The sequence below is a fragment of the Nannospalax galili genome, unplaced genomic scaffold (assembly GCF_000622305.1).
Source record: "Nannospalax galili isolate Female #2095 unplaced genomic scaffold, S.galili_v1.0 scaffold366, whole genome shotgun sequence".
In the NCBI taxonomy this organism is placed as follows: Eukaryota; Metazoa; Chordata; class Mammalia; order Rodentia; family Spalacidae; genus Nannospalax; species Nannospalax galili.
In genome coordinates, this window is record NW_008355168.1 from 1,607,257 (window position 1) to 1,632,890 (window position 25,634).

Consider the following 25,634-nt stretch of genomic DNA (forward strand, 5'->3'; position numbering starts at 1 on the left):
ATATATTTATATGAGCTCTTAGAGTCAGTTCTTCGATGCCCAGCCATTCGGAGCACCCCCACTATGTCTCCTTTCCTTTCCCTCATCCTCTCTGTCTATCGTGCGTCTCCAGCCAGTGGCCTTTGCCCAGCTCTTCTGTTCTAACTTCTAGAAACATTGGCTGCGTCCTGCTGAGCTCTTTCCTCCCTCTCTGACAGCTCTACCTACAGACAAGTTCCAGCCTCTGAACTTCAGAACCCTCTTTAGGAGTGGAAAAAGCCAGAAGCCTGAGCCCTTTTGCTGAAGGACAGGACTTGCAGGGTCTCTGACCTTGTAACACACCTGGCCTGAAACACAAAAGGTCACAAATGGCTAAAGTGTAGAGATCAGGAATCTGCAGAATGATGGTCCAAGAGCCAGGGAGGAGGTGCACGATCACATGGAAACAGAGTCCTACAAGCTCCTGGGAACCTGCTCATATGAGTCTATGGCAATGGTGTCAGCATACACAAATCCCATGCAACTCAGGCAGACAGTACCCCAGCATAGAACTGAGATAATGAACAGCAGACTCCAATTTTATCTGAAGGAATTTTGGCAACTGATTGCTGTTAGATGAAGAAAAGCTGACCTTCCTAAAACAAGGAATGCTAGATAGGCTGACTAGACTCAGTGGATGGACTTGCACTGGGGAATGGCTGGGGATGCTGACAACACAGTGGGCAGTAACAGGGATGACAGAGTATATGGGCTTCAGTTGGGGGAGTATGGGAGGGCCCCAGTGGGGATGGGGGTATAAAGATGAGCAAGGTTGTTTGAGATGTTCTGTAAGTAATGCACAAAAATTCAATAAATTCAATAAAATCAATAAAATAAAAAAAACAAGTACTTTAAACAATCTGTGACTTACACATTTTCTTTCTAATGACCTTTGGTAAGACATTAATTTTGATGAATTAAATTTATCATTTTTGTCTTTACAAAAAAATAAAAAATAAAAAAAGAGTATAGTATAAAATAAGCCTTTTATTTTAAATAGTTTTTCATTCATTTATTCTTTTATTTTAAATAGTTTTTCATTTAAAGGAAAGATACAAATACAGTATAATTTCTATATACCATTTCAGTTTCCCCCAGTATGAGTTTTTATGTTCCTGTGGTAAATTTTTAAAATTAAGAAATCAGTATAAATCACAACTGTTAACTAAGCTAAGGGTTCCATTCAGAGTCCACATTGCGATTAGGATGTATTTTCTTTTATACAAATATGTTAGCATGTGGTTGTTTGATAATGTCGTCAATGAATTAATCTGTTAAATTTTGTTTTAACTTGTAAGATAGTAAATACCAACAGATACGCCATCCATAGAAGTTCTTTTGAAGTCTCAGCCATTTTAAGTGTGGGAAAGGGTCTTGGGTGTAAGAAATTTGAGAACTGCCAACCTCCATTATTCTCTAGGAGGAAAGTATTTGAATTTGGAAACCACTATTCTCTGTAGGGATATCTCTGGAGAGGTTTATCCCCTCCCCTCCTTCAGGGTGATCTATAAATATTCATGAGTGTGCAAGACTAAATTCCTTGGCACTGGAGACAGCACAAGATTAAGAAAGTCAGTTTGGCTGACCCACAGATATTACTGAGCATCAGCAGCGTACCTGGTGGTAGTCTAGGCACCAGGTCCAGAGGTGACATTGCCTTGTTCTGGGGAGTGTACTAAAAGAGAGGGAATAGGTTAGGGAGCCGGGTGGGCAGCACAGGGTGGGCCGCACCCGCGGGGACAGTCCAGTCATGACCTTGGTGTTTTGTGGTGGTCAGAGCTGGGCCAGTACAACCGGAAAAGGAGCAGGGAAGGGCGTGGGGGGTGCGACTGGAGGAGCAGGCAAGATGCGGCAGCGGGGATTTGGGGATCGCCTCACGGCCTGCCAAGCCTTGCCGGGATTTAGGCTGAGGGATGATAGGAGTTCACCGACTGCTGAAGTCATCCTGGTAAGTTGAGGATGGAGTTGAGGTAGTAGGGTCTCACAGTCCAGGTGAGAAGTAATGGCCACTTGGGTTCCTGGCATTCTGCTGAAGCTAGTGAGACATGGACAGTGTCAGGATCTATGCTGCAGGGAGAACCAGCATGCCTTGCTGATAGATTAAATGTGAGTAGGCAGGAGAGAGAACAGTCCAGGAGACGTCTCAGGTTCTGTCCTGAGCAATCAGGTGAATGGCTGGACTGTGTTGGATGGGAAAACCACGAGGGCCGTGAACTTGTGGATGGATTCAGTGTTCCTGTCTGGGCCCAAGTCAGGTTCGAGTCCTGTTCAGTGTCTAGGAATTAATCTGCACCTTAATCGAGTAGGTGTTGGTCAAATGCTTATGCTGTGCAAGATACTGAGCTAGGTGCTAAGGAGATTCTTACAAGCATGCCACACATGACAGAGCCTGTCATGGTACTATAGAGGCAGAGAAGATACAGTAAGTAACGCCATCTGGGCGAGTTGTCTGCTTCTTCCACCTTTGGTTGGATATGTTGAGGATGACTGCTGTGTAGGATAACATCTGGTAATCAGGTAGGTAGGTGTTCTTCAGGGGAAAGACAATATGATTCAGCAACAATTTTGTAAGTTCTGGAGTCCCAAGAAACATTAATATGATATTCTCATCTCTTTCTCTTGGGAGACTCTCAGCGTTTTATCTTACTCCTCCTTCCTGTATCTGTGGGAGAGAGGTGGGTGGAAAAATGTCATTACTTATAAATACACTACGAGTAAATAATGAAAATACTCAGAGACGCAGAAGGGAGCCTTCTTGTGGAATGCCTGCTCGTGCTGGTGGGTTTATTGGTTTAGAGATGGTACAAACAGGGCCGGGGTGTGCTCACTGGTGGACCTCTTGCCTGGCATGAGTGAGGGCCTGGGTTGTCTCCAGCACTGAAAATAAAAGTGACTGTGGAAGATGACAGTTATGCAGAAAGTGGCCCGGAGCCAGTGCATCAGGGGAGATGCTGGCAGGCATGTTTTTCACTCGTATGTGGTCTTTCACCTCCTTGTATCGAGGTTTGTAGGCTGGGCTCCCTCTAGGCAGCTGTGCAGGCTGACCTGGTGACGTGTGATGCCAGCGTGGGGCAGCACTGTCGGCCTGATAGCAGCTTGTCCTCCCCTCATGACTTGCCATCTGCCAGGAGCAGAGCTCACTGACCGGCAGAGGACCTCTGAAGTCTTCCTGGTGCCGGGTTGGGAGTCCTTTCAGAAACAGGTTTCCTGGAGGGCAGATGAGGTGACGTAGGTGCTGACTTCGTGTTTACAGAACCAGAAGTCACAGTGAAGTGATTTTTGAGTTGAGAACAGAATAGATGAAAAATTATACAACCACCCCCATCGGGTGTGACAAAGGTAATAGCTGCATTGTGTTTGGTCCTTACCGAGCACCAAAAAGTTCTAGAAGCTTCATATCCTCTTTCTAAATAATGTCCTCACCTGGTTTTTGTTGTCCATTTTACAGGCAGGTCAACTGAGGCTGAGAGATTAAATGGCTCCTCTCAAGTGATGGAACTAACAAAAGGCAAAGTCAGTACTCACAGCTACATGCGTGGGTCTCCAAAGTCAGTACTCACAGCTACATGCGTGGGTCTCCAAAGTCAGTACTCACAGCTACATGCGTGGGTCTCCAAAGTCAGTACTCACAGCTACATGTGTGGGTCTCCAAAGTCAGTACTCACAGCTACATGTGTGGGTCTCCAAAGCCTGTTGTCTTGCACACTGCTGTTTGCCTCACGCCTCCCCAAATGCCTTTCTTCCAAAGGTTCGTTCAGATTCATCCAAACAGCACAAAGGAACCACTTTTGTGTGTGAGGGTGCTGGTAGGGGCCATGCACATTTTCTAGTCATACTCAGGCCATCTGACGTGGAGGGCAGTGGTCACAGGGAAGACTGTGGGGCCAGAATGCAAAGTGCGGAGGGAGGCGGTGATGTGACCCTAAGGGTTTCCACTGTTTCTCTTGCTCCTGCCTGGTGCTGGTCAAGCCCAGGGCCTTGAAAAGGCTAGGTTAGTGTTGCACTGAGGAGCTGCACACAGCCTGAGATGTGACTTTGGGATTTACTTTCAAGAGCTTATTTATTTGTTTGTTTATTATTTGTGATTTGAAACCTTGTTGTTGTTGTAGTCCTTTAGATTTCATCTTCTGCAGTTAGAGGGCCAGCTGGTCCCTGAACAGTTACAGACAGAAGACAGGAGGTGCACTGGGCCGAGCTCCTGTGGAGCTTTTGTTGCCCTTGACAATTTTTTTTGCTAGAGGTCGCCTGGTCCCTGGGGAACTGAGAAGTCCCAGGTGTAATATTAGAGGCCACATCACATGTGCTTTGGAAATGACCTCACATAATCCACAGGCAGGTTAGCACTCTCCAGAGGTCTAGAAGGGCTGACCCTGGATTTTCTCATCAGGGCCCTGCAGGCACTGGCTTGGTGGAAACAGGTTCAGCTGCGAGCATCCTAGATGGACTTCGGGAGCCGCGTGGAGGAGATGCCAGGGCAAACCCCCAGGACAGAGGTGCCTTCCTTTCCCTACAACTCAGTTCTGAGGAATGTGCACGTTATCAGAAAGAGTGTTTTTCTCCTGAGGAGCTGAGCTCCTTGGGAAAGCAGTCTGCTATACAGGTCTGTGGACGCCTCCGGCCTGCCCAGTACCCTGAAGAAGGACTGGCAGTTGCCCTGGAACACCTTTGCCTTCCGATGACCCCTCCGGCCCTCAGTCCTCCCTCAGCATCCCTTACTCTTACTAGGGAGCTTTGGGAATAAGCCAAACTTGGCACAGATGGCACAGGAATGTACTGCCATTGCAATAGGAACTATACCATGGGCTGTTCGCTTCTTCATCACTGGAGTGTGATGAGTATGGACACCCCGACTGTGCTCCCTTCACAGACGAGGATGAAACTTAGAAAGGCCACTTTCCAGCCGTGTCCCCGCTTCTGTGTCACAGGCCTCAGGAGAAGAGGATGTCTTTAGAAGGCACAGAGAACAGCCTGCACTTCCTCTGTAGCTTTCCCTGTAGAACATACCCCTTTGAGCAGCTTCTGCCCTGCGCAGTGTGGGGGGCACTGCCCGGCCGTCCTGGGAGGTCATCCTCCAACATCTCCCCAGACTCCTGCTGGCTGTGCCCTTCACGTTGTGCTGCACACGGCTCTCCATCTTTGTAGCGAGGCGGCCGCTCAGGCAGGAGAAACCCAGGGATAGCGAGGTAGAACCTCGTGCTTCAGTTTGCTAACGGTTCTCACAATTTATCAAAGCCATGCAGCGCAGTACTTTTAATTACTCTGCATAGAGGAGGCTATCAAACACCCGGTGCGCTAATTAGGACCGTAGCCAGGCTGCCCAGAGGCGCCTTGCCAGGGCGTCCTCGCCCTAGGTGGAACCAGCTCCTGAAAGCGCGTGCAACCGGTGCATCACACTCCCCGGGGCCGAGGTTGGCCTGAATAAAGGTGGGGGTGGGGGACATCGTAAGGACTTTAAGGAAAGGAAAATGAGCGTTATTTGAGGAACTTATTTAGACCAAAGCTCAGAAACCATTGCTATCCGAAGCCGGCTGGTCTGCAGACTCCAGTGGAAAGTTGACAGAGCTGGCTGCTTGCCCCGCTTACGCCTCCGGATGGCTCTCGTGGAGCTGTTCTCCGTGGGGTTTACAAAGGGCTGAAGTCCAAACCTTGGAAGTTCAGGGTTCACAGATTGGCAGAGCCTCGCTTCCTGCTCAGGGACCGTCTGTCGGTTGGCTGGTCCTGAGACGTCTGGCCCTCTTTCTGGCCTGGTCCTAATCGATGTTTGACTTTATCTCTTAAACGCATTTGCACTTCCCTGCCTCCTCCTTTGTTGGTTTGATTTTTTTAACCAGTCAATGCACTTAGCTTGTGACTCTGAAACATTTCCAGAGACTTTTGTAACCCTTGGGACAGAAAGCATATGTTGGAAATATCTTGCCTAAACGTAAGCAACTAATTTGACCACAGTAATGGTGTTCAAAAGGCTGATAAAACCCGCCAGTTATACACCGTATCACCAGTTGCACCAAGGGCTGTGTTATCTTTCAGAAGCAGAAAAGCCAGCAATGGCCTGTAGTGTCGGAGGAAGCCTGGGGGCCTGAAGGAGGCATGTTTTTAATGCCTGGAGGTGCCCATTGATAGCTTTTAGCATTTTCTCCTCTTCTGTGGGTAACCTTCAGACTGTCAAATCTTGAAAAAAGATTTTTTTTTCCTACAGAGAACCAAATCTTTTGAAAATAATAACTAAGATGCTTAAAATTTACTTTTTGGAGTTGCTTGGCTATATTGATCTGGGAACAGACCCAAGGCATCCACACTTTTCTGAGAGATCTAAGTCACATGGAAATTGGGGGCCGTAGCTAGTTGGAAGGTAAAGCTGCAAAGTCTGTAGATGTGGAAATTGTTGATTGGTATTCTGCTCAGAGACTCACTGGGCCCCTGCAGTCCAAGTCTCTCAACAGTCAGTGAGCTCAACCAGTGCCCGACTTTTCACTTGATGCTCTAGTAGGCATAAATCAGTAAAGCTGAGGGCATGCAGTAGACCTTCCATCCTGGAAAACCCTCGTTTCTGCTCATACTGACACAAGGGTTTCCAAGCTTACCTGACTGTGCCACAAACCATGTGACTTTAGGGAACTCACTGTTTTTTCCAGTGTTGGAAACTGAACTCAGGGCCTCATGTGGGCTAAATATACTCCCCACCGCCAAGCTCCACCCTAGAAGCTCCTTCATTGCTTTTAGGCCTCAGTTCGTTTTTAGGCCTCATGTTTTCAGACCTCAGTTTCTTCTGCTGATCCACGTAATGTAAAAGAACACACACACACACACACACACACACACACACACACACACACGATGTGTATGCGGAAATGTGTATGCATGCATACCCCAGGGCAGGAGAAGTCAGATATCTCAGCCCAAGGAGAGGAAGAACAAATTATTCCATGGTTCTGCCTCAGCTTTTAGCAGGTAGGATAAAGCTTGCTATGTTGGTGATGAAGATTTTCTTTACTCGGTCCATACATGCAAATTCTAGCTTCTCTGGAATCGCCAGAAATAATGGGTATAGCCCAGTTGACACATAAAATTTATCGTCATGCATAGTAAACTATTATTCCATTTAGCTCTTTAAAGAAAACAAACAAGGGGCTGGAGAGATGGCTCAGCAGTTAAGAGCACTGGCTACTCTTGCAGAGGACCCGGGTTTGATTCCCAGCACCCACATGGCAGCTGACAACCATCTGTAACTCCAACTCCAGGGGATCTGATGCCCGCTTCTGGCTTCTGCAGGCATTGCACGACATGGGTGCACTTACACAATGCAGACAATACACTCATACACATAAAATAAAAATAAAATATTTTTAAAAGAAAACAAAGCAATTTTCTCTTCTGTCAGTCATTCTTCAGGTCTTGGTCAGCTGGTGGAACTGGGATGGCTAACGAAAATGCCCAGGATCACGTGGCTGGATTTGACTTCCATTTCTAGTCATATGTGTCAAGAGGTTCAGGATGTTCTTGTAGTGCAAGGGAAAGAAGGGGTGGCTCCTACCATCTCGTACATCACCCTGCAGGTTTGATTGTGTCATCCTCTGCCCAGTTGTCTAACCAGAAATCAAAGTCAGCCTCACGCTCATTCAACTAGTTTTCATTTCATCGAAAGCTCTCGATGTGGGCTGTGTTTGAGCCTCTCATGCTGACAGGACTCATCGATGACTTGCAGGCCCAAATTCTCTGGGAGGTAGAGAAGGCAAAACTCAGGTACAATAGTTGAGCACCTACATTCAACTGCTGTTGAATAAATACCCATTTGTACACTAACTACTGTGTATGCAGAAGGCTGGGGGAGTGCTGAACGTGTGCAGAGAAAAGCCTGGAACATTTAGGGCTTGCTGCTGCTGGTTTGGGGCGATCACAGGAGAGATTAGTTTGACATGTAGAGGAGGGCCCATGTTCTTACGCAGCTCTCTGCTTCTTGTAAAAACAAGATTCCAGCTGGTTTTTTTCCTCTTCTTGCTCTTAATTGCATGTCATTCCCCACAGGAGCGAGCTGGACACAAGCTACAGTGGCTGAGTGTGATCCATCCAGTACTGAGTTTTGCACCTGGGGCTTTTGTTTTGGGGCTGGGCCCTGTAAGGTTTTGGGGCTGGGCACTGTAAGCTTGGTCCTGGTTGGCATTTTCAATGAAAGTTCTAGCAGTGGGCGCAGTTGGGACAGTTCAGCCTCAGCTATTAGGGAGAAAACGGGAACCAAAAAATTACTTTCTGGCTTTGCTTCTCTGCTCAGTATTGAAATTCTGGGATGCAATTTTGAGGAGACTGTTTAAAAAATGTTTATAATACCCTGTAGAAGCATGGTTGATTGAAGACCAACCAAGGACTAGTCAGATCAGAGATCCGTAATTATTATCTTCTTCTCCAAGAGATTTAAAGTGGAATTAAGTAATTAGAAGTGCCTAATTGCACGTAGGCTCCCTTTATGACACTGGCAGGTAAAGCCTGCTCTCAAAGATTGCTTTCACTTGACCCCCAAAGGCAGGTGTGGTTACCAAGGCAGGATTTTAAACAGTCTGGGTAGTTGCAGCTGTGGATGCAGTCAGAGTTGCAATTTCGTCTTTTTGAAAGTGAGAAGATATTTGTAATATTTAAACAAGGACCAGAAGAACCTCAAAACAATGCTGAAAGAACAACTTGATCTCAAAGTTCTAGAGCAATTTTGGACTTGAAAACAAGAAACATGGATTTGAATCCCAGACATATTAGCGCTCATTCTACGGGCCTCATACTGAGCGCTCCTTGGGTGTGTCAGATGGATTTCAAGCCTCCAGAACCACCATTCAGGGCTGTCATGAGGGAGACATAAAATAATGTGGAAGTAGAGAAAGAGGCATCAGATGTGTGGCCATTGTATTTGTTCCCTAGAGCTGTCATCATCAAAATGTCAGGCTTGGGTGGCTTCAACGACATGGATTCATTCTCTGTCAGGTTCTGGAGGCTGGACATCCGAAAACAAGGTGTTAAGACTGTGCCCCCTCTGAAGCCTCTACAGGAGCACCCTTTGCTCCTTCAGGCATTGTCCAGTAACCCCTAGGCTTCCTTGCCTTATCAGTGCATCTCCCGTCTGCCTCTGTTGTCCCATATCACATGGATTTCACCATCACATGTTAGCAGTGTTCAAATGTTCACTTTCTTTTGAACGTACAACTGATTGGACCAGTGTCCTACTAGTTATTGGATCCAGTAGGGCCTTGTCTTTATTACATCTAAAAAGACTATACTTCCCAACGAGTTTGCATTAACACATTCTGGGAGACAAGATTCACACAACTCAACCTTTACCATCCAGGAAGAGCTGACTGTGGAGGGATACAGGAGCATCTTCCCGCCCCAGGCATGTTCCAAATGGGGATGCATCTGACCCAAGGCTGTGAAGCTTCGAGGCTTAGAACAAAGGGGCACTTGGAGAAATGGGGGGAGTTGGTGAGCTCACCTTGTTGCTGAGCTTGCTGCTGCTGTCAACAACCACACCTCCTCGTCCCTTACTCTTATCTTCAGTTCCAGCAGAGGCTCCAGTATAGGAAAGGGAAGACATCATCATATCGACCGTCCGTCCAGTCTTATTCCCAACCACAGGGTCATTTTCTGACTTCATCCCAGGTGCTTCATGTTGGTTTTGGCACTGGCATGTCCAGACGAGTAGGTCGTGCTGCAGGCTCTTCTAGAGGCCCACTGCTGTGCTGCTGTGCTCTTGAGCTGTCTCTTCAAGACAACCCTCTGCAATACTTTCAGCAAATTTCAGGATAAGATCAAAGAATAGAAACAGAAAGCTTTCTTTTTGCACGATTGACCACACAAAGTACGTTTTATTTTTATTATTTCGTTACCAGCACATTTAGTTTTACTGTTTTTATTTTTATTATTATCCAGCTGGGTACTGAGAACAGAGGTGAGAGGCAGTTTCTGCCTCTTAAGAGGCTCACAGTCCTTGAAGCAGTCAGATGAATAACAAGAATGCATTAGAATTGTTGGTGAAAGTACGTACAGAGAGGTAGGGGGACCTAGAAAGCGGTGCTGACCCAGCTTTGGGGAGAGGATTAGGGAGACTGTCCCAGGGTAGTGCTGTCTGGTGCCCAGATCAGTTGAGGAACGAAGAGAGAATCACATCTAGCATTGCATGATATGAAGGGACAGAGGCCATGGCATAGGGCTGGTTCACAGCCAGCTGAACTCACTTCCACGTCTGTGGGAGTTAGCAGTTGTTCAGGCTTCAACCTGCTTCTCACCAGAAGCCTAGGAGCAGCCAACGTCCTAGGGCCAAGTCAACCTGCAGCTGGATCTATTTACTGCACAAACATGTCATAAACTATAGTAAGTTCTACTCCGGGTGGAGCTGACTGTGGGTCAGATGACACCTCTAAAGGACAGCGTGCCCTTTATGACAGAATGACCCACAAGGTCAGTGCTCTTCCCCCCCCGCCCCCCAGCTTCCAGCTGGGTTCTGCTATGTACAATTTCTGTTTCATGGCGCTCCTGGGAAGATTAGCTAAGGCACTCCCTTGGGTGCCCGTTGGCTTGAAATATCTCATTAGGAATAGCTGAGTGGAAAGAAACAATATTTTTAGCAGTGGGTAGGAAGTGTTACTGAAATATGACTTATTTGACATTATGGAACTCAGAATCATCAGTTCAATCGGATGGTATGAGAGTAACTGTAATGCATTAGGGACCCAGATCAAGAGCATGGGAATTGGGACTCATTCCTAGCACATTTCTCTCTTTTTTGCGTATTATTAAACAGTTTTTGAACCTATCTTAGGATACAGCTTCACAAGAAGCAACTCTTTGTGTAGGATTGCGTAAATGCAACCCTGTGAATAAGTTTATGAAATTCTGGAGTTGCTCTTGGGCTCTGGGAATTGATTCAGGTGCTGGCTGTAGGATTTAGCACACTGCCAATCTCCAATGAGGTACAGTTCATTGTGGAACTACCCTGTGAGGTCCATCTCATGAGAGGCCGGCAGGAAAGCATGCCATAGTTAGGGCTTTCCAGGAACAGACTCTTCAGAGCTTGGTGCTCAGGGTGTTCACTAGGGATGTTCTTATGGGGAGGGACCCCAATGGCGGGTGCATGGGATGGGGCAAGGGGAACCCTGGCTTAGGTGTAGGTGTTGTGGGGCTCCTTTGTCTTTGCATCCCCAGCTGGTGGGGAAGGGTGTGATGAGGAGTAGTGAACATCTCTGCAGCAGAGGCTGCTCCTGAAAGACGGGCTTCTGAGGCTGCGTGTCACCTGACCTGCCACATTCATCCCCTTGTCCATTACAAGATGCCCCCAGTCCTCATTTTATACTTGGTCCTGGTCACGGCTCAGTGAGCAAGCCAGAGCCCATTGACTCGGGGGCCTGGTTTCCTGGTTTTGGTTGATGAAAAATGGGACTAACTACTCACCTCAGAAACAGCTACAGCTCCCTCTTGGATGGAATCAACTCTTAAATTTACTTGCTAGTCTGTCCCAGACACAATCACATGTCACAGAAACATGGACGTTGCCAGTCTAGACGAGACACTGCCCATGATCTAAGACACTTGCTCCTCTACTTACAGCTTCTTGCTGGGCATCTTGGGATCTGACCCGGAAGACTATTCTTGCCAGTGGTGCAGGCATCACAGCCAGTCACGCACATACTGTCTCCCCAAAGTTTAGAATGGTGGGAATTATCCCTCTCTTCCCAATAGGCTCCTGAGAGACAGTAAATAGTGTGAGCTGTAGGGAAAGAATGCTGTTTTAGGAGCTAGTTCTCTCATTTTTGCCTTGAACCTACAGGGGCTGTATGTGTTTGTCCCATCACCTATTTATGTATCATTTTATATCACTAGTCGGAAGGCATTGGGTTAGATGAGCCTCCAGTCCTGATCTCCTGTTCTGAAGTTTTTAGAGTTCTGTCTCCATCCTGGGATGACCTTGTCCGCTCACCAGGCTGTGCAGCTCTGACTTGCCACAGTCTCGGGTCCCCTCTCCGTGATGGCCTTACTTACCTTCCATTCCACCTTCCTCTGCTGGTCCTGTGTCTGCTCTGTTTGCCTGTTAGCTGTCTGCCTGAGCGGCCCTATCTTTCAGGGGTGTTAGCATGAAAGTCAGTCTGCTGTAGTAGGTGATTGGGTGGGGGAGATAGTGGTGGGTCCCTGTAAGGGACAAGGCATCACGAACATGGCGGTTAGTGAACAAGGGAGGAAAAGACATCACCAGCCCAAGTAGACAGGCTTGCTCCGTCCCGAAGCCGGGGTGGAACTGCTCAACCGGGTGAAAGTCTGTCCTAACTCAGTCTTCTTTCCTGGAAGCTGCCCACTGCTGCTCACCTCGCAGCTGAGGAGAGAATGAACCGGGTGGCAGGGGGATTAGAAGGTGTGACCACATTAAGAATCGAGTGGAGAGATGTGTGCTTCTAGACAGCCAAGCTGTCATTTCTGGCGTGGTGACAAAACCCCGAACACTCTGATGTGAAGCACTTGGCTCATTATCTGGCCTCCCAGTGGTCATGGCCACCTGCTCTTTTTACCCTCTCAAAGGATCTCAAAGTAGATTTCACAAGGCACCAGCACCAGCCTGCCAGGGGTTGGACAGATCTGTTCAAAGCCAGAGGGAAATAGCAGCCTTGCTGAAGGGCGCCCAGCACTTGAACTTCATTTCTAATAAGTGCATCTGTAAAGGTGTGCCTGTCAGTGTCCTGGTGACAAACCTTGTCCTAACATGATGCCTTATGTTCTGATAAATTGATTTTTTCTTTTTCTTTTTCTTTTTTCTTTTTTGCATTTTATGAATTGTGATTTTCATACAATATAGTTTGATGGCATTTAGATCCAATCCTCTCTCCCCACCTCTGCCCACTGCCTCCAGCTCAATTTAATGAACTCTCCTATATATAATATGGCCTATAGAGTCTGACTTGTGTCCCCCAGTGTCCTTCAGTGTGGATCCTTTCACTGGGCCCACTAAGACTCTGTAAGACACTGTCTTTCCCCGTCCCAGCAGCCAACAATTGCGAAAAGTTCCTTCAGTAGAGTTGGGAACTCTTACTAACTTCCCCTTGTGTATGCTGGCATTTTGTCTGGTTTGAACCTGCATAGGACTTGTATAATGTTATCATTGCTGTGAGTTTACATGAGTAAATAAGCAGCTGTCTGGACGACTCTGTTCCCTTGTGGTCCTCTACTCCCTCTGGCTATTACAGTCTTTCTGCCTCCTCTTCTGCAGTGATCACTGAGCCTTGGGAAGCAGAGGTTGGAAATAGTTGTCCTATTCATGGATGAGCACTCTGAGACCTCTTGTACTCTACACATTGGCTAATCATGGGTCAATGCATCTACTGCATAAAGAAATTTCTCTGGTGAAAGTTACTAGATGCATCATCATAGGAGTAGAAGTTGTACTGAAGATGTGTCACTTAGGGTTATGCATCTCACAGACACTTATTCTCTGTGTTTGATGACTTCTGGAATTCTGTAATAGTCTTTATCTGTTGCAAGAAGGTTCTTTGAAAAGGGGTAAAAGGTACACTTGTCTTTAAATATGAGAATACTTATTTATTTTTTATTTATTTTGAGAATGCATACTTAAAATACATTAAGAAATTACTTTGGTCTAGGGACGTGGCAAAAGTAGGTTTTTCTCTGGGATCTGTGACCTCTCTAGCCGTGTGTATTTGGCTGTATTTATAGCACATGAGTTCCCTCCCATTGAACAGACCTTAATTCCAAGCAGACAGCTGTTGATGACCCCCAAGATAAAAGTGCCAGTACTGCACCGAAAGTGATAGTTTGCTGGGCCAGTCGTTGTTTATTCGGCTTTACAGCTGGGCAGAACCATTGTTTGGTTTCCTCCCTTGGCAGGTTGTACGGTGACCTCTGATACAATGAGAGCTGGTCTTCAGGGAGGAGCTTCCAGGTCAGTTCCAGCTCCACTGCTCCAAGTCCTGTGTCTGAAGTATGACCTGCCCTCAACAATAGGGTCTTACCTTCAAGTTCTGGGTAGCAGTCAAGTGCTGTGGCAATAGCCTGTGTTATTTTGGAAGTCTCTTGAACTACCTGACCAACAACTCAAAGAGTGTTTTCTCCTTCCTAGCATTATGTTTTTTTTTGTTGTTGTTATATGACCTTCAACTATATATGTACTTGCATATTATTGTATGTATATTTTTCAGACCTTTGAATTAATCCACTTTAAATTGCTTATTTTATTATTTATTTATTTATTTATTTTTACAAAACAAGGTCTCACATGTTGCTCTGGCTGGTGTACAGCTTGTTATATAGACCAGGCTTGCCTAAAACTCAAAGAGATCCATCTGCCTCTGCCTCCTGAATATTGGGATTAGAGGCATGCACCATGAAGCATGGTTTAGCAGTTGCTTTTAAACTCTAGAATTTACACTTTGTTCTAATGTGTACTGTTTTGATTTTGCTGCGAATAAGCAGTCAGTGAGGTCAAGACTGGCTAGTCCATTGCCCAGAATAAGTACAGGAGTTTAGTTATTAAAGAAGAGCCTCAAAATCTCTGTCTTTGTCTAGTTCCCCTGAAAGACATGTGATAGGTGTACCCAGGTAAAAAGTACCCTTCTACACAATTTTTCTAGCCATGTGAAGCTTCTCATGTCAAATGGAGTTAATTAAGGTAATGCAGAGTAGATCCAGAATCAGAGTGGTTTAGTACATACAAAGATACTGTGTGTTCAGGATCTGAGGTCTTTCTTGAACTCAAGGCTTCCAGATTGACAAGGTGGAACCATCCAGCCTGTAGAAGAGGGAACAGAGGCCAGATTATAGCATGCAGTGAGATTTCACATTCAAACCTAGAAATAGGCACATCATTTCTGCACAAATTCTGTTGGTCAGAAGTCAGCCACATGTCGAGGAAGCTGGGAAATTCAGTCTTGTCTTTTGTGACAAGAAAAGGAACTAAGCAAAGAACAGCAGCAACAAAACCTACTATCTGTGACAGAGAATGTGACCAATTCATTGCCAGAAAATGAATGAGCTCATTATTGGCATATATAGCCTATCAATCTGTCATTTATCACCTATCATTCATCTTCTATCATATATTCTATCTATCTATCTATCATCTATCTACATCTATCAATCATCTATCTATCTATCTATCTATCTATCTATCTATCTATGTATCATCTCTATCATCTATCTATCTATCTATCTGTCTGTCTGTCTCTCTGTCTATCTATCAATCATCTATCTATCTATCTATCTATCTATCTATCATCTATCTATCTATCATCTATCTATCATCTATCTATCCTCACCTATCATCATCATCTATCATCTATCTATCTATCTATCATCTATCTATCTATCTATTTATCTATCATCTATCTAATCTATCTCTATCTCTATCTATCCATCTTCTGTCATCTGTTATCCAACCATCCATCCATTCATCTATTTTCTATCATCTGTGTTATCTATCACCTCTATCATACAACTGCCAATTTCATCATTCACCATCTATAGTAACAGGATGAGCACACATAGGACATCTTTTAAAGCAAAGCTAAGATTGCTGACAGCCTTTCCTCTGTATGGCTCTCTCTTTTCCTACCCTTCTTCCTCTTCCACCCAAGTACCATCATTTGAATCCTGTTACTACGAATTGCCAACATTTTAGAGCTGTATCTTCCCTGGATGCGTGCCCCCGACTCTGTAGAATGCGTCTCATGTGCGTGCTCATTGAACTTATTGTCTTGTGTGATTGTCAGGTGGCTGTGATTAATCTATGCTCCCTGCCCTGCATCATTCATAGGGCGACTCTACCTCAGTTCATTCAGTGATAATGTTGTCATCACATGTGTGGATTACAGATTCTGCTATTTGAAGAATGTGCAGTCCTCATATGTTACCCGCACCATGCTGTGAATAAGCAAGAGTTTTCCATGTAAAGTGTAAGAGTGTGGACCCTGGGTTGTTCAGCTTGGTGAAACAATGCTTAGCTTTCAGCTTATCCTTCTGTTGAAACTATGTATAAGACACTGTCCACACTTCCCACAACACTTTAGATAGCACGACTCTGCCACTGCCACTGATCGCCCTGTTGACTATTAATGTGTACAGTAACCTTTACACACTCAACTTCCCATGATCAATAATTTCCTAAACCATCACTATTTTCACTATTTGCTGCATCCCAAGGCAGGAAGTGACATAAAACCTCAAACCACCGCTCGGTGAAAAGAAGTCGTAGTTGAAGGATGGTATAGAAGGGGAGACTTGCAAGCCACTGCTGGTCTGATTGTGGATAGCCAGTCCTTCCCCATGTTATCTTCTGTCTTATTACAGAAATCCTCTGCCCGGGGGCACGCACCTGCTTCATTAAGGGCTCCATGCTGGCTTTCTGGGGCTGCTTTAGATTTATTATTTTAATTTTTAAAATTGCGTGCGTGCGTGTGTGTGTAGATATGTGCACATGAGTTCAGGTGCTTATGGAAGCCAGAAGAAGGCACCAGATCCCCTAGAGCTGGAGTTATAGGTATTGTGAGATGCCAAACATGGGTGTGAGGAACTGAATTCAGGTCCTCTCAAGAAACAGCAAGGGCTCTTTATCCTTGAGCCACCTCTGCAGGCTGGGCTTTCTGCTTTTGAGAGGAAAGGGGTTGCTGTACAATATGTGAGACTTTGGTAGAGGCCACTTGGTGAATGACATGGGATGCCTGAAGGATTTATAAGACTTCCATAGAAAGGTAGATGCTGTGGCCTCACTGGTCAGCACCAATTCCACCGATGCCCTGTGGGGTCACACTTCAGACCTCTCAAGGTGAGGATGAGGAGCTACAGAGGGTTAGCAGGGAGCCAGGCACCCTGCTTGTAGGCACTATGGAATGCTCACAGAGCCAGGCCAGAAAGCCATTCTGCAAGCTGGCAGTGTGACCCCTGCCCTCCTTCCCGGATGTCGTCGGACCAAGCCGTGTACATGAGGGAGACCGACAGATGTGGTTCCACTGCCAGGACCCCAGGGCGATGTGTGTGCCCAGCAATAGCAGGTGCCTGTGGGTCAGGGGTCACAGAATCTGGCTTCACAAGTGAAGAAAGCAGTTCCATTCAAAGGCAATTATTCAAGTGTTGTGAGTCAGCTTTGACGCTCCTGCTGACACCAAGCAAGGGCAGGGAGCTGTGGGTGGGGTGGGTGTGCAGTGTTCACTGTCCCTGCCGTCCCTCCCCTCTTTCTCAGCTCTGACTAGAAGGCAGAGCTTGTGGCTGCATCTGGATGATGTGTGACAGGGGTGTGGACCTAGCAGATTCCTTTCTTTGAACAACAGCGTTTCAGACTAGAGGATGGCTGCCATCCTGAGCTGCAGGGAGTCTCAAAGGTTCTTTAGCTAGTGATGTCTTTGACATCACCACCTTACTCACAGGCACCATGGGAGAGTCCCCTCATCCAGTGTGTGCTGAATTGTAGGGCAGTGTCTGCTGAGGATGCAGCCAGAAGCCCAGTGTGTACATCCTCACCCATGTGTCCTCCTTGCCCCTTTCTCTGGGCAGATTTCACAACCTGCTTCCACTTCTGAAGCAACTCTTCTCTTATTATTTTTTTTTTTCTGAGGGTTGCTTAGTCTCCTGCCACGGCAACCAGCCCTGCATCACCCACCTTCTCTTGGAGGGAGATGTGATGGCGACAGGACAGACCCATCTCCAGAGGCTCTTGGCTGCCCATGGGAGGTGCAGATGAGCATCGCTGACCTACATTCTGAAACTTATCTACCTGCTCATGAGGGAGGATAGTGCAGGGACCTGAAAGCTGGAGACGGGACAGAATGAGGCTGAAGCTGGCTCAGGATTCAGGGAATCAGAACTTAAAGGACAACAGGTGACCAAGGCTTATTTGTTTTGTGATGAAGATGGACAAGCCCCAATTTCCATATTTGTCCCTTTCTGAGCATAATTTTGTTCTGTCTAATATTAATCAGCCAAAGCAGAAAACAATTTCAAGTCCTTTTCTGGATATCAATGATGTTAAAATGTGGCCGGTGGCTCATTTTTCTTGGTTGCTTTTCTAGTCTACCTTTCAGTGTGCTGACATTGAAGCAGAAGAAAAGTTTAGCTTTCCTTGTTTGGTAGTGGGAGGCAGAGGCCAGAGCTGCTTAGAGTAATTCAGCTCTCTCACGGTGGGCAGGGAGGGAATGTGACGCGGTCGGAGGACCTCGCTTGGTTAAGTGGGGAGTACGGTGGCTCCTCAAGATGTCAGGATACCAAATCTGAAGGTGATCAGGGTTCCCAGGCCAGAAACCTTGTGGATATAAATACAGATTCAGAATGTTTGAAGTGGTGAGTCTAGCTTTATTCTGGCTGAGAGAGGAGTCTGGGCCCTGAGGTCAGAAATGACCTCTAGTGTCTACCCTGGGCCGTTCATTTCAAGTATTTTTATGGTCCTAGACAGAGGGATTGGGGAGCAGGCTAAAATCAGCACTGAGAAAGCCCAGATGGGCAGGGATGTACTTCTGGACACAGGGGTCAGTCTTGGCTGGGAGACCTGACTCTTGACCCTTAGGAAGTTAACCAGCCCTAGATCTTACTGTAGAGAAAACAAGGCTGGCAAACCAACAAAGCCGATTACAGGGGAAGCCCTCAGGCAAAATCTTTCAGGTCAGGAACTTTCACAAGTGTTCGGGTACTGTTGGGACTATCCTTGGAAAGAGCCCACAATCCTCAACCTGGAGAGTTCTGTGTCACAAACCTGGAGAGTTCTGTGTCACAGTGAGCGGCAGTTTAGAACAACTATCCTGTGGGCAAGAGGGGCCCTTTGGTTGGGAATGGCCTGAGCCTTAATTCCCGGCCTTAGAGGTCACTGAAAGGACAGTAGGTGGAGAGTAGGTGAGGAGACCCCGGGGATGACCTTTATGGTGGCAGCTACCCTGGCTGGTGGTAGAGGGATGCCCATGCAGTAGGAACGCCACACCCAAGACTTCTTCCCTCAAGCCGCTGGAGCAGACTGGCGCTTGGGGAGCATGTCTGCTCAGACTTCTTGGGAGAGCCACAGCAAGTCATTGTGGGCTCAGCTTGCGGGTGTATGTGGGTTTCTGCCAGGCCTCTGCAGTGTGTGGTTCCTTCTGCTGCCTCTACGGAGCAACAGGAGTGGGAGAGAGAGAAGGGGACAAATTCTCATCAAGCTCCCTCAGCCAGGGTCATCAGTTCTGATGACAAAAATAGTCTGTCATGTTGCATGAACTGCGGGGTCTTCCCAGGCACAGGCCTGGGTGCCGGCTGGCAGGAGGAGTTGCCAGATGCCTTGCAGTGGATGCCTGCCATCTCTGAGGGTGATGCTGGTAATGTGAAGACAGGCTGGAGCCGCAATTAAAGCTAGGACTCCAGCACACTGGCTGTGCCATCTTCCTGCTTAGCCTCCAACGTGCTTCTATTTATTTCTCTTCTTAAATATTTACAGTATTCCTCAAAAAAACCCACACCAGAATTAGTACTATTGCTAACGATTGTGGGGATATTGGCTTTTTAAAGGTCTGCCATATGCCACTCTGTGTCTGACGCTTTTCCACACTTTCTGATCCTCATAATAACCTTGTGAGACCCCCCCCCGCGCGCCCCTTGTTTCACATATGAAGAGCCCCCCCCCGCCCCCCACATTTCACATATGAAGAGACTAGAGCCGAGAACGGATACTGAGCTGCCTGATTACCCTGGCTGTGAGCGGCCAGACTAGGATTGGAGATGATGCGTTCTCCTCTGAAGAGCCTTGAGTGGCTTTTGAGAACTCTGAATCAGTTCTGTTCGCACCATCAGCCATGGGATACAATGAAGAGTTGTTGCTGCTTCCCACAGAGCTCCCATTCCGAGGGTTCAGCCTGTGTTTCTGCTCTCGGGAAGTCCAGAGGAAGGCGGAATCTGAGGACCCTGGAAACATCTTGTACCATGAGACATTTTTAGGATCTAGTTTTTCTCATGTCTCTTCCTCCAAGTAGGTCTTGGGATCCCTTCATGTACTACATTTGGTTTCTTATCCTGTGTTACCCACAGTTAGAGCCCACTGCTACCCACACATGTATGCACACTGATAATGAGACGATTCTTTGTGCCAGGGAGAAGACCTGGCTTCCAAGCTCAGCTCTGAACCCACTTTCCTCCCTCCGCTCTTGCTCATCGTCTAAACTTCAGCTCTTCCAGAACCTCCTTAGATAGCACCCCGAAGATTTGCCCGTCATCTCCAGTCCCTTGTCTGGTTTCACCAGCGTTCACACTAGTTCCGTGTCTTAAGGACTGGTGTAGGCCTGCTTCTTTGTCTGGGCCCCTCGGGTGGTACCATCTCTGGTGACTGTGGAAGAGTAAGCAGGTCAGGCAAATCCTCCGAGGTGGCTCTGCAGTGTGTGGCTCTGCGGTGCGTGGCTCTGCGGTGCTGCTCTGCGGTGTGTGGCTCTGCGGTGTGTGGTTCTGCGGTGTGTGGCTCTGCGGTGCTGCTCTGCGGTGCGTGGCTCTGCGGTGCGTGGCTCTGCGGTGCGTGGCTCTGCGGTGCTGCTCTGCGGTGTGTGGCTCTGCGGTGTGTGGCTCTGCAGTGTGTGGCTCTGCGGTGCTGCTCTGCGGTGTGTGGCTCTGCGGTGTGCTTTCGTCTCAGAGGCAAAGATGAAACATTGTGTAGCTCAGGTTCAGGAAATTAGACTTCTCCCTTCTCTCAGCTTGTCTTTCATCCCAGTGTCCAAGGTCTCATGCCATCGCAGAGGAAGCAGGTTCCCAGAGGTCAGAACATCATCACCCTGACCAGTGAGTGTGCTGTGTGCATGGTTCTGTTGCCATTCCAGCTGCTGTTGGAGGCCAAGACTTGTCAGGACCATGCGCAACAAGAGAGGGCCGACTGTTCTGTCTTTCTCTCTTTTCACTTTATCTACGCTGTCAGCCAGCAGAGCTGAGAACCTTTTCCAAAGAAGCCAGAGGGGGTAGCAAGTGGCGGATCTCCCTCTTGCAAGTTCCTGTCTTAGAATCGTAAGTAGGACCTTCTGGTTGTCTAATGAGCATGCGCCAGACTGATCTACATCCACTCGTTGCCTCCCACTGGAAGTTAATGTATGCAGGTGTTTTTAATATCTCACAGACTCACAAGGGCCCTCCTGGACTATACTCTGTTTAAATCAATATGCTCACATAAAAAGGTGGAAAAAGCCAAGATATTTTCTCTTCTTTTGATTCTTTTTTGTAGCTTACACATTTTATATTTTGCTTTTAAAGCTATTTCTGCCACACAGCTGTTTCACTGAGATGCAGACTCCTACGAGCCCCGCTCAGCGCGACATGCACCTTGAATATCCTTCTACAGTGCTTGATTCCTGCAGTTGGTTGTGTAATGAGGGAGGAGTGTGCAGGGAGCTTGGAGAGGCCTATTAAGCAGGTCACCCAGAATCTATCTTCATGCACACGTGTTCATTCACAGAACACGATAAAGCTTAAACACAGCCACTTATAGAAACTTTCTTTTAAAATTCAAGTTTTCGTTTCCCATCTGACACTTCAGAATCGTCTACTACATTTTCCCATCACCAAAAGTCACCTTCTCCACCAGGTGTGGTGGTGCACACCTTTAATCCCAGCCCTCAGAGGCAGGGGCAGCTGGGTCTCTGTAAGTTCAAGACCAGCCTGGTCTACATATTGAGTGCAGGTCTCCAAAAAAAAAAAAGTATTCTCTATTTTCACACTGGGATGATGTTAACTGAACAGAGACGACTGGAAATGACAATTGGTGTTGTATGGTTGCTGGGATTTAGATCCTCTGTCCCATTTATACCATCTCTTCTCTGGATGGCTTCCTTCTATCCTTGGCACCTTTGAAGACAGACCGTGCTGAAAGAACTGAAATAGACAGCATCAAAGAGCTGGAGAAAGGCAAGAGACTCTGAAATAGATATGACAGTTTTCTTCAAAAACATGAGTGTGGGAGGGCCCTGCCCACTGTGGGTGGTGCCACCCCTGGGCAGGTGGGCCTGTGTTGCATAAGAAAGCAGACTGAGCAAGGGCCAGGGGAACAAGCCAGTAAGCAGCATTCCTCCATGGCCTGTGCTCCAGCTCCTGCTTCCAGGTTCCTGCCCTGAGTTCCTAGCTTGGAGGTGTAAGCCAAATAAACCCTCTTCCTCCTCAAGTTGGTAGTGGTCAGAGTGTTTTGTCACAGCAATGGAGAAACAAAGTTAGGACAACATCTTATGAAAAAACACAAATAGAATTGTTCTGCGATGTTCCTAAGACAAAATTAATAAATGAGCGCTGCAGAAGGACAGATTTTTTATTCAACTCAAGAAAAATATAATAACTAAGGCCTCCACCCTCCCTGGGACAGATTGCGTTGTGTGTGGGGCGGGGGGTAGCAAACCTTCAGGCATGGCAGCTGGTGGACTTCAGGCCAATCAGCCGTTTGCCAGACATGATGCTTCCACAAATAACAGGTCCACATCAGCAGTGAGGTTCAAGGGATTTATTTTTAGCGTCTGGCATAATTATTGGTGGTTCTGGGTATTTGAGAACATGATGAGAGCTTTATGATTTATAGTAACCCTGTCTTAGCATATGTCTCTTTGAGTCACTACAGTTTTTCAAAGAGGACTGTCTACTATAATCTCATATTTATGAGGGAAAATCAAGACAGACAGACAATGACTCACTCAATTCCACATGGCAGCATTAGGCCTGCGGTGGGACTGGCTTGAATGAGAAGGGAGCTTGTTCAAGTCGTGCCTCCAAACAGGAATGCAGTTTTGGACAGTCAGACAGGCAAGATGAGGGCGCCAGAGTAGAGTGAATACCAACTTTCATGCTGGGGGCCTTTGTTAGAGATTCTCTTGCTTCTCAGTGTAATGCCGACAGACACAGGCTTTACCTGCCATCTTGCAGGTAGGAAGGGCATGCTGTGGAGTTGGTGTGCTCTCAGATGAGCTGGTATCTGTTTCTAGGCAGTAACGTCTCAGTTGTTATGACACATTTCCAACATTACTTTCACAAGCATGAGGTCTTAGGCTGCATTTTGATACAGTTGGACCTAGGGGATGTGTTTATCTGCCTTTGTGGGCTCAGCAGTGATGTGGGGTGAGGAAAATGGCTTTGATGGACACAAACCCTCAGTATAAATAGGGGCAAGCACGGCATGGCCTCTGCATGTGACATGGTGTGAACATAGAAAGTTCTGTAGTCTGTAGTTTTTTAGCTATAGCCATTGAACTCAAAAGTACATTTTACACTGAGGGTATACTGACTATAGTGCCTTGTTTCTTGGTAATATGTTCATTGTAGAAACTTCAAAGAAAATATTACAAAAACAATTATCTATAGCCTCTGAAAGACACTGCTATTTAAATATTGTTAAAATCTGTTGTCCATTTCCTATGCAGCTCTACATATGGTAAAAACCAGTTCAGCATACTTTACATACTTGTTTGTAAACTGCTTTTGAATCTGGGTTTGGAAGTCACACCATACTTCCAGTGTGTGACTGAATTAGAATGCCCTGACCCATTTCCTATTGCCTATATCGGATGCTTTACACTTCCTTGTTAATCTATATCCCATGTGTATTTATCCGGCCACATTAACCTTTAACAAAGCACTACATACAAGTCTGGTTTGGCAAAGTAAAGCTAGATCCTTCTGTTTTAGGGCTCCAGCAACCCTGTTGGGTGTTTATAGGAAAACGATCCACTATTGTGCTTAGTTGGTATGGAAGCATCAGGGTTTGGAGAAACTGGCTGTTCGCATGGTGAATGTTCTGCTAGGGAAGCATCAGGGTTTAGAGAAACCCAGGCTGTTTACATGGTAAACGTTCTGCTTTGTCATCACCGACTCACTTTTCTCTTCTGTTGATTTTTCTTTAGCCTGATGAAGTCCTCCGATATCGATCAGGATTTATTTACAGACAGTTACTGCAAGGTGTGCAGTGCACAGCTGATATCCGAATCCCAGCGCGTGGCCCATTATGAGGTAAGAAGTACACTGCCCACTTGGCCGAGCTGAGCTGCCACTGTGGACTTAATGGTGCTCTCTTTTGGCTTTCTGGAGATTTCAGAACCACAGAGGTTGAGTATGTGCAGTATGAAGTCAGGCCAAGATGTTTGTGTCTGTCAAGGATCGGGAGTGAAGGTTGGGGACATCATTCTGGGCCCTGGCTACTTCCCAGATTGATTGATTGATTGATGTATTTATTATTTATTTATTTATTTATTTATTTATTTATTTATTTATTTATTTATTTATTACATTTTCAATGTGTACCCACTGAACTTTCTGTACTTGGTCTATCTCTCAAGGATACATGGAAGATATATTAGTCCCATGTCCTGCCACCTATGATCCTGAAGGTAGACTCAAAGGCACTCATTAGTAGCTACAAGGTCTCAAGTGAGAGTGAAGGCACATACTCCTCAGGTCCCTCCTTCCCTCCCTGATGACTGATGCTCTAAATGTGCTCTTCAAAATGGAGGCTTCCCTCGCAGTTACAATAGAGTTTTAAAGCTCAAATACGCCTGAAGGACATTATACAGTACAGTGACTCTTACATGGAAGAACTTGTGACAGCTCTTTGATCCTGTGTTGGAAACAGAGAATGAGGGACGAGGGATTGTCCCAGGAAGGAATGAAGTACTGTGAGTGGAGGACAGGAAGCTGGGAATCCCAAGACTTTGAGTCCTTCAGAATGTGCTCTGTGTTCCAGAGAACACACACCTGTGGGAGTTTTCACGTGTAATGACTTCAGAGGGAGTTTGGATTGGAGGGCGTAGCTGGAAGTTTTCTTTTCATCTGATGGGTCTGAGAAATGACAGGTGTCACTCTCACTCATCAGGTTCATCTGTGCACCAATGAAATCATAATGAGGACACCCTTATACATACCCAGAAAGATGCCACACCAACCTCGCCTTCTCCACATGGTTTTGTGGTGTATAAATGTGACCTTGAATAGTATTTGTGGAAAGGTTTTGGAAGCTGTGAAGTGTGTCCAACATGCAAAATTCCTTCATTAACTGTTACTACCGCCTTCACAGCAATGGTTTGATAAAGGCAAATAAAACTCTTTAAAGCATCTGTGAATTCAACATCTGTGAAAAAAAAGACAGTACAGTTGTCTCTAGGATTCTAGAGGGGACTGTCTCCAGGATCCATACATGCTCAAGTTCTCTCTACTAAATGGTCTGATATTTGCACAGAACCTTTGCATATCCTCCTGAATATTTTAAATAATCTCTAGATTACTTATAACATTATATAGTACCCATAAATCACATTATTTGCATCAAATCAGCATATTATTGACTTGTGGCAAATTAAAATTTTGCTTTTTGGAGTTTTCTGGACGTTTTTCCCCCGAATACTTTTTTTCCCAGTTAATTATTTATTTAATAAGCACAAAATTAGAAGAAGCATTTCACTACAACAGCATTGACATATTCAATAACATTTTTCTGAGCTAAGGTGCCTCTTTTTCAAAATTGGCTGTAAATTTTTAGGTTAACAGTTGAATTATTACAGTCATACAATATTGTACTCAGTATAAACCCTATAAGACATAAAATTAAATGAGGTTTTAACTTTTAAAAAAGATCTCCATTTCAATTTAAAATATAGTGTTACATAAAGAAAAACTCATTTTTAATGCTACTAACA

At 46.1% G+C, this 25,634-nt stretch overlaps 1 protein-coding gene across 2 annotated transcripts in view; it reads left to right on the top strand.

Annotated features, from left to right (window-relative positions):
• The window catches only part of Zmat4 (zinc finger matrin-type 4), a 396,947-nt gene that overhangs the window by 37,921 nt on the left and 333,392 nt on the right, over positions 1 to 25,634 (top strand). For both annotated transcript variants that reach the window (XM_017802973.1, XM_008852314.2), the window contains exon 2: positions 23,850 to 23,955. In XM_017802973.1, the coding sequence (XP_017658462.1) occupies positions 23,854 to 23,955 (102 nt within the window). In that variant the 5' untranslated portion in view covers positions 23,850 to 23,853. The remainder of the gene's footprint in view (positions 1 to 23,849; positions 23,956 to 25,634) is intronic.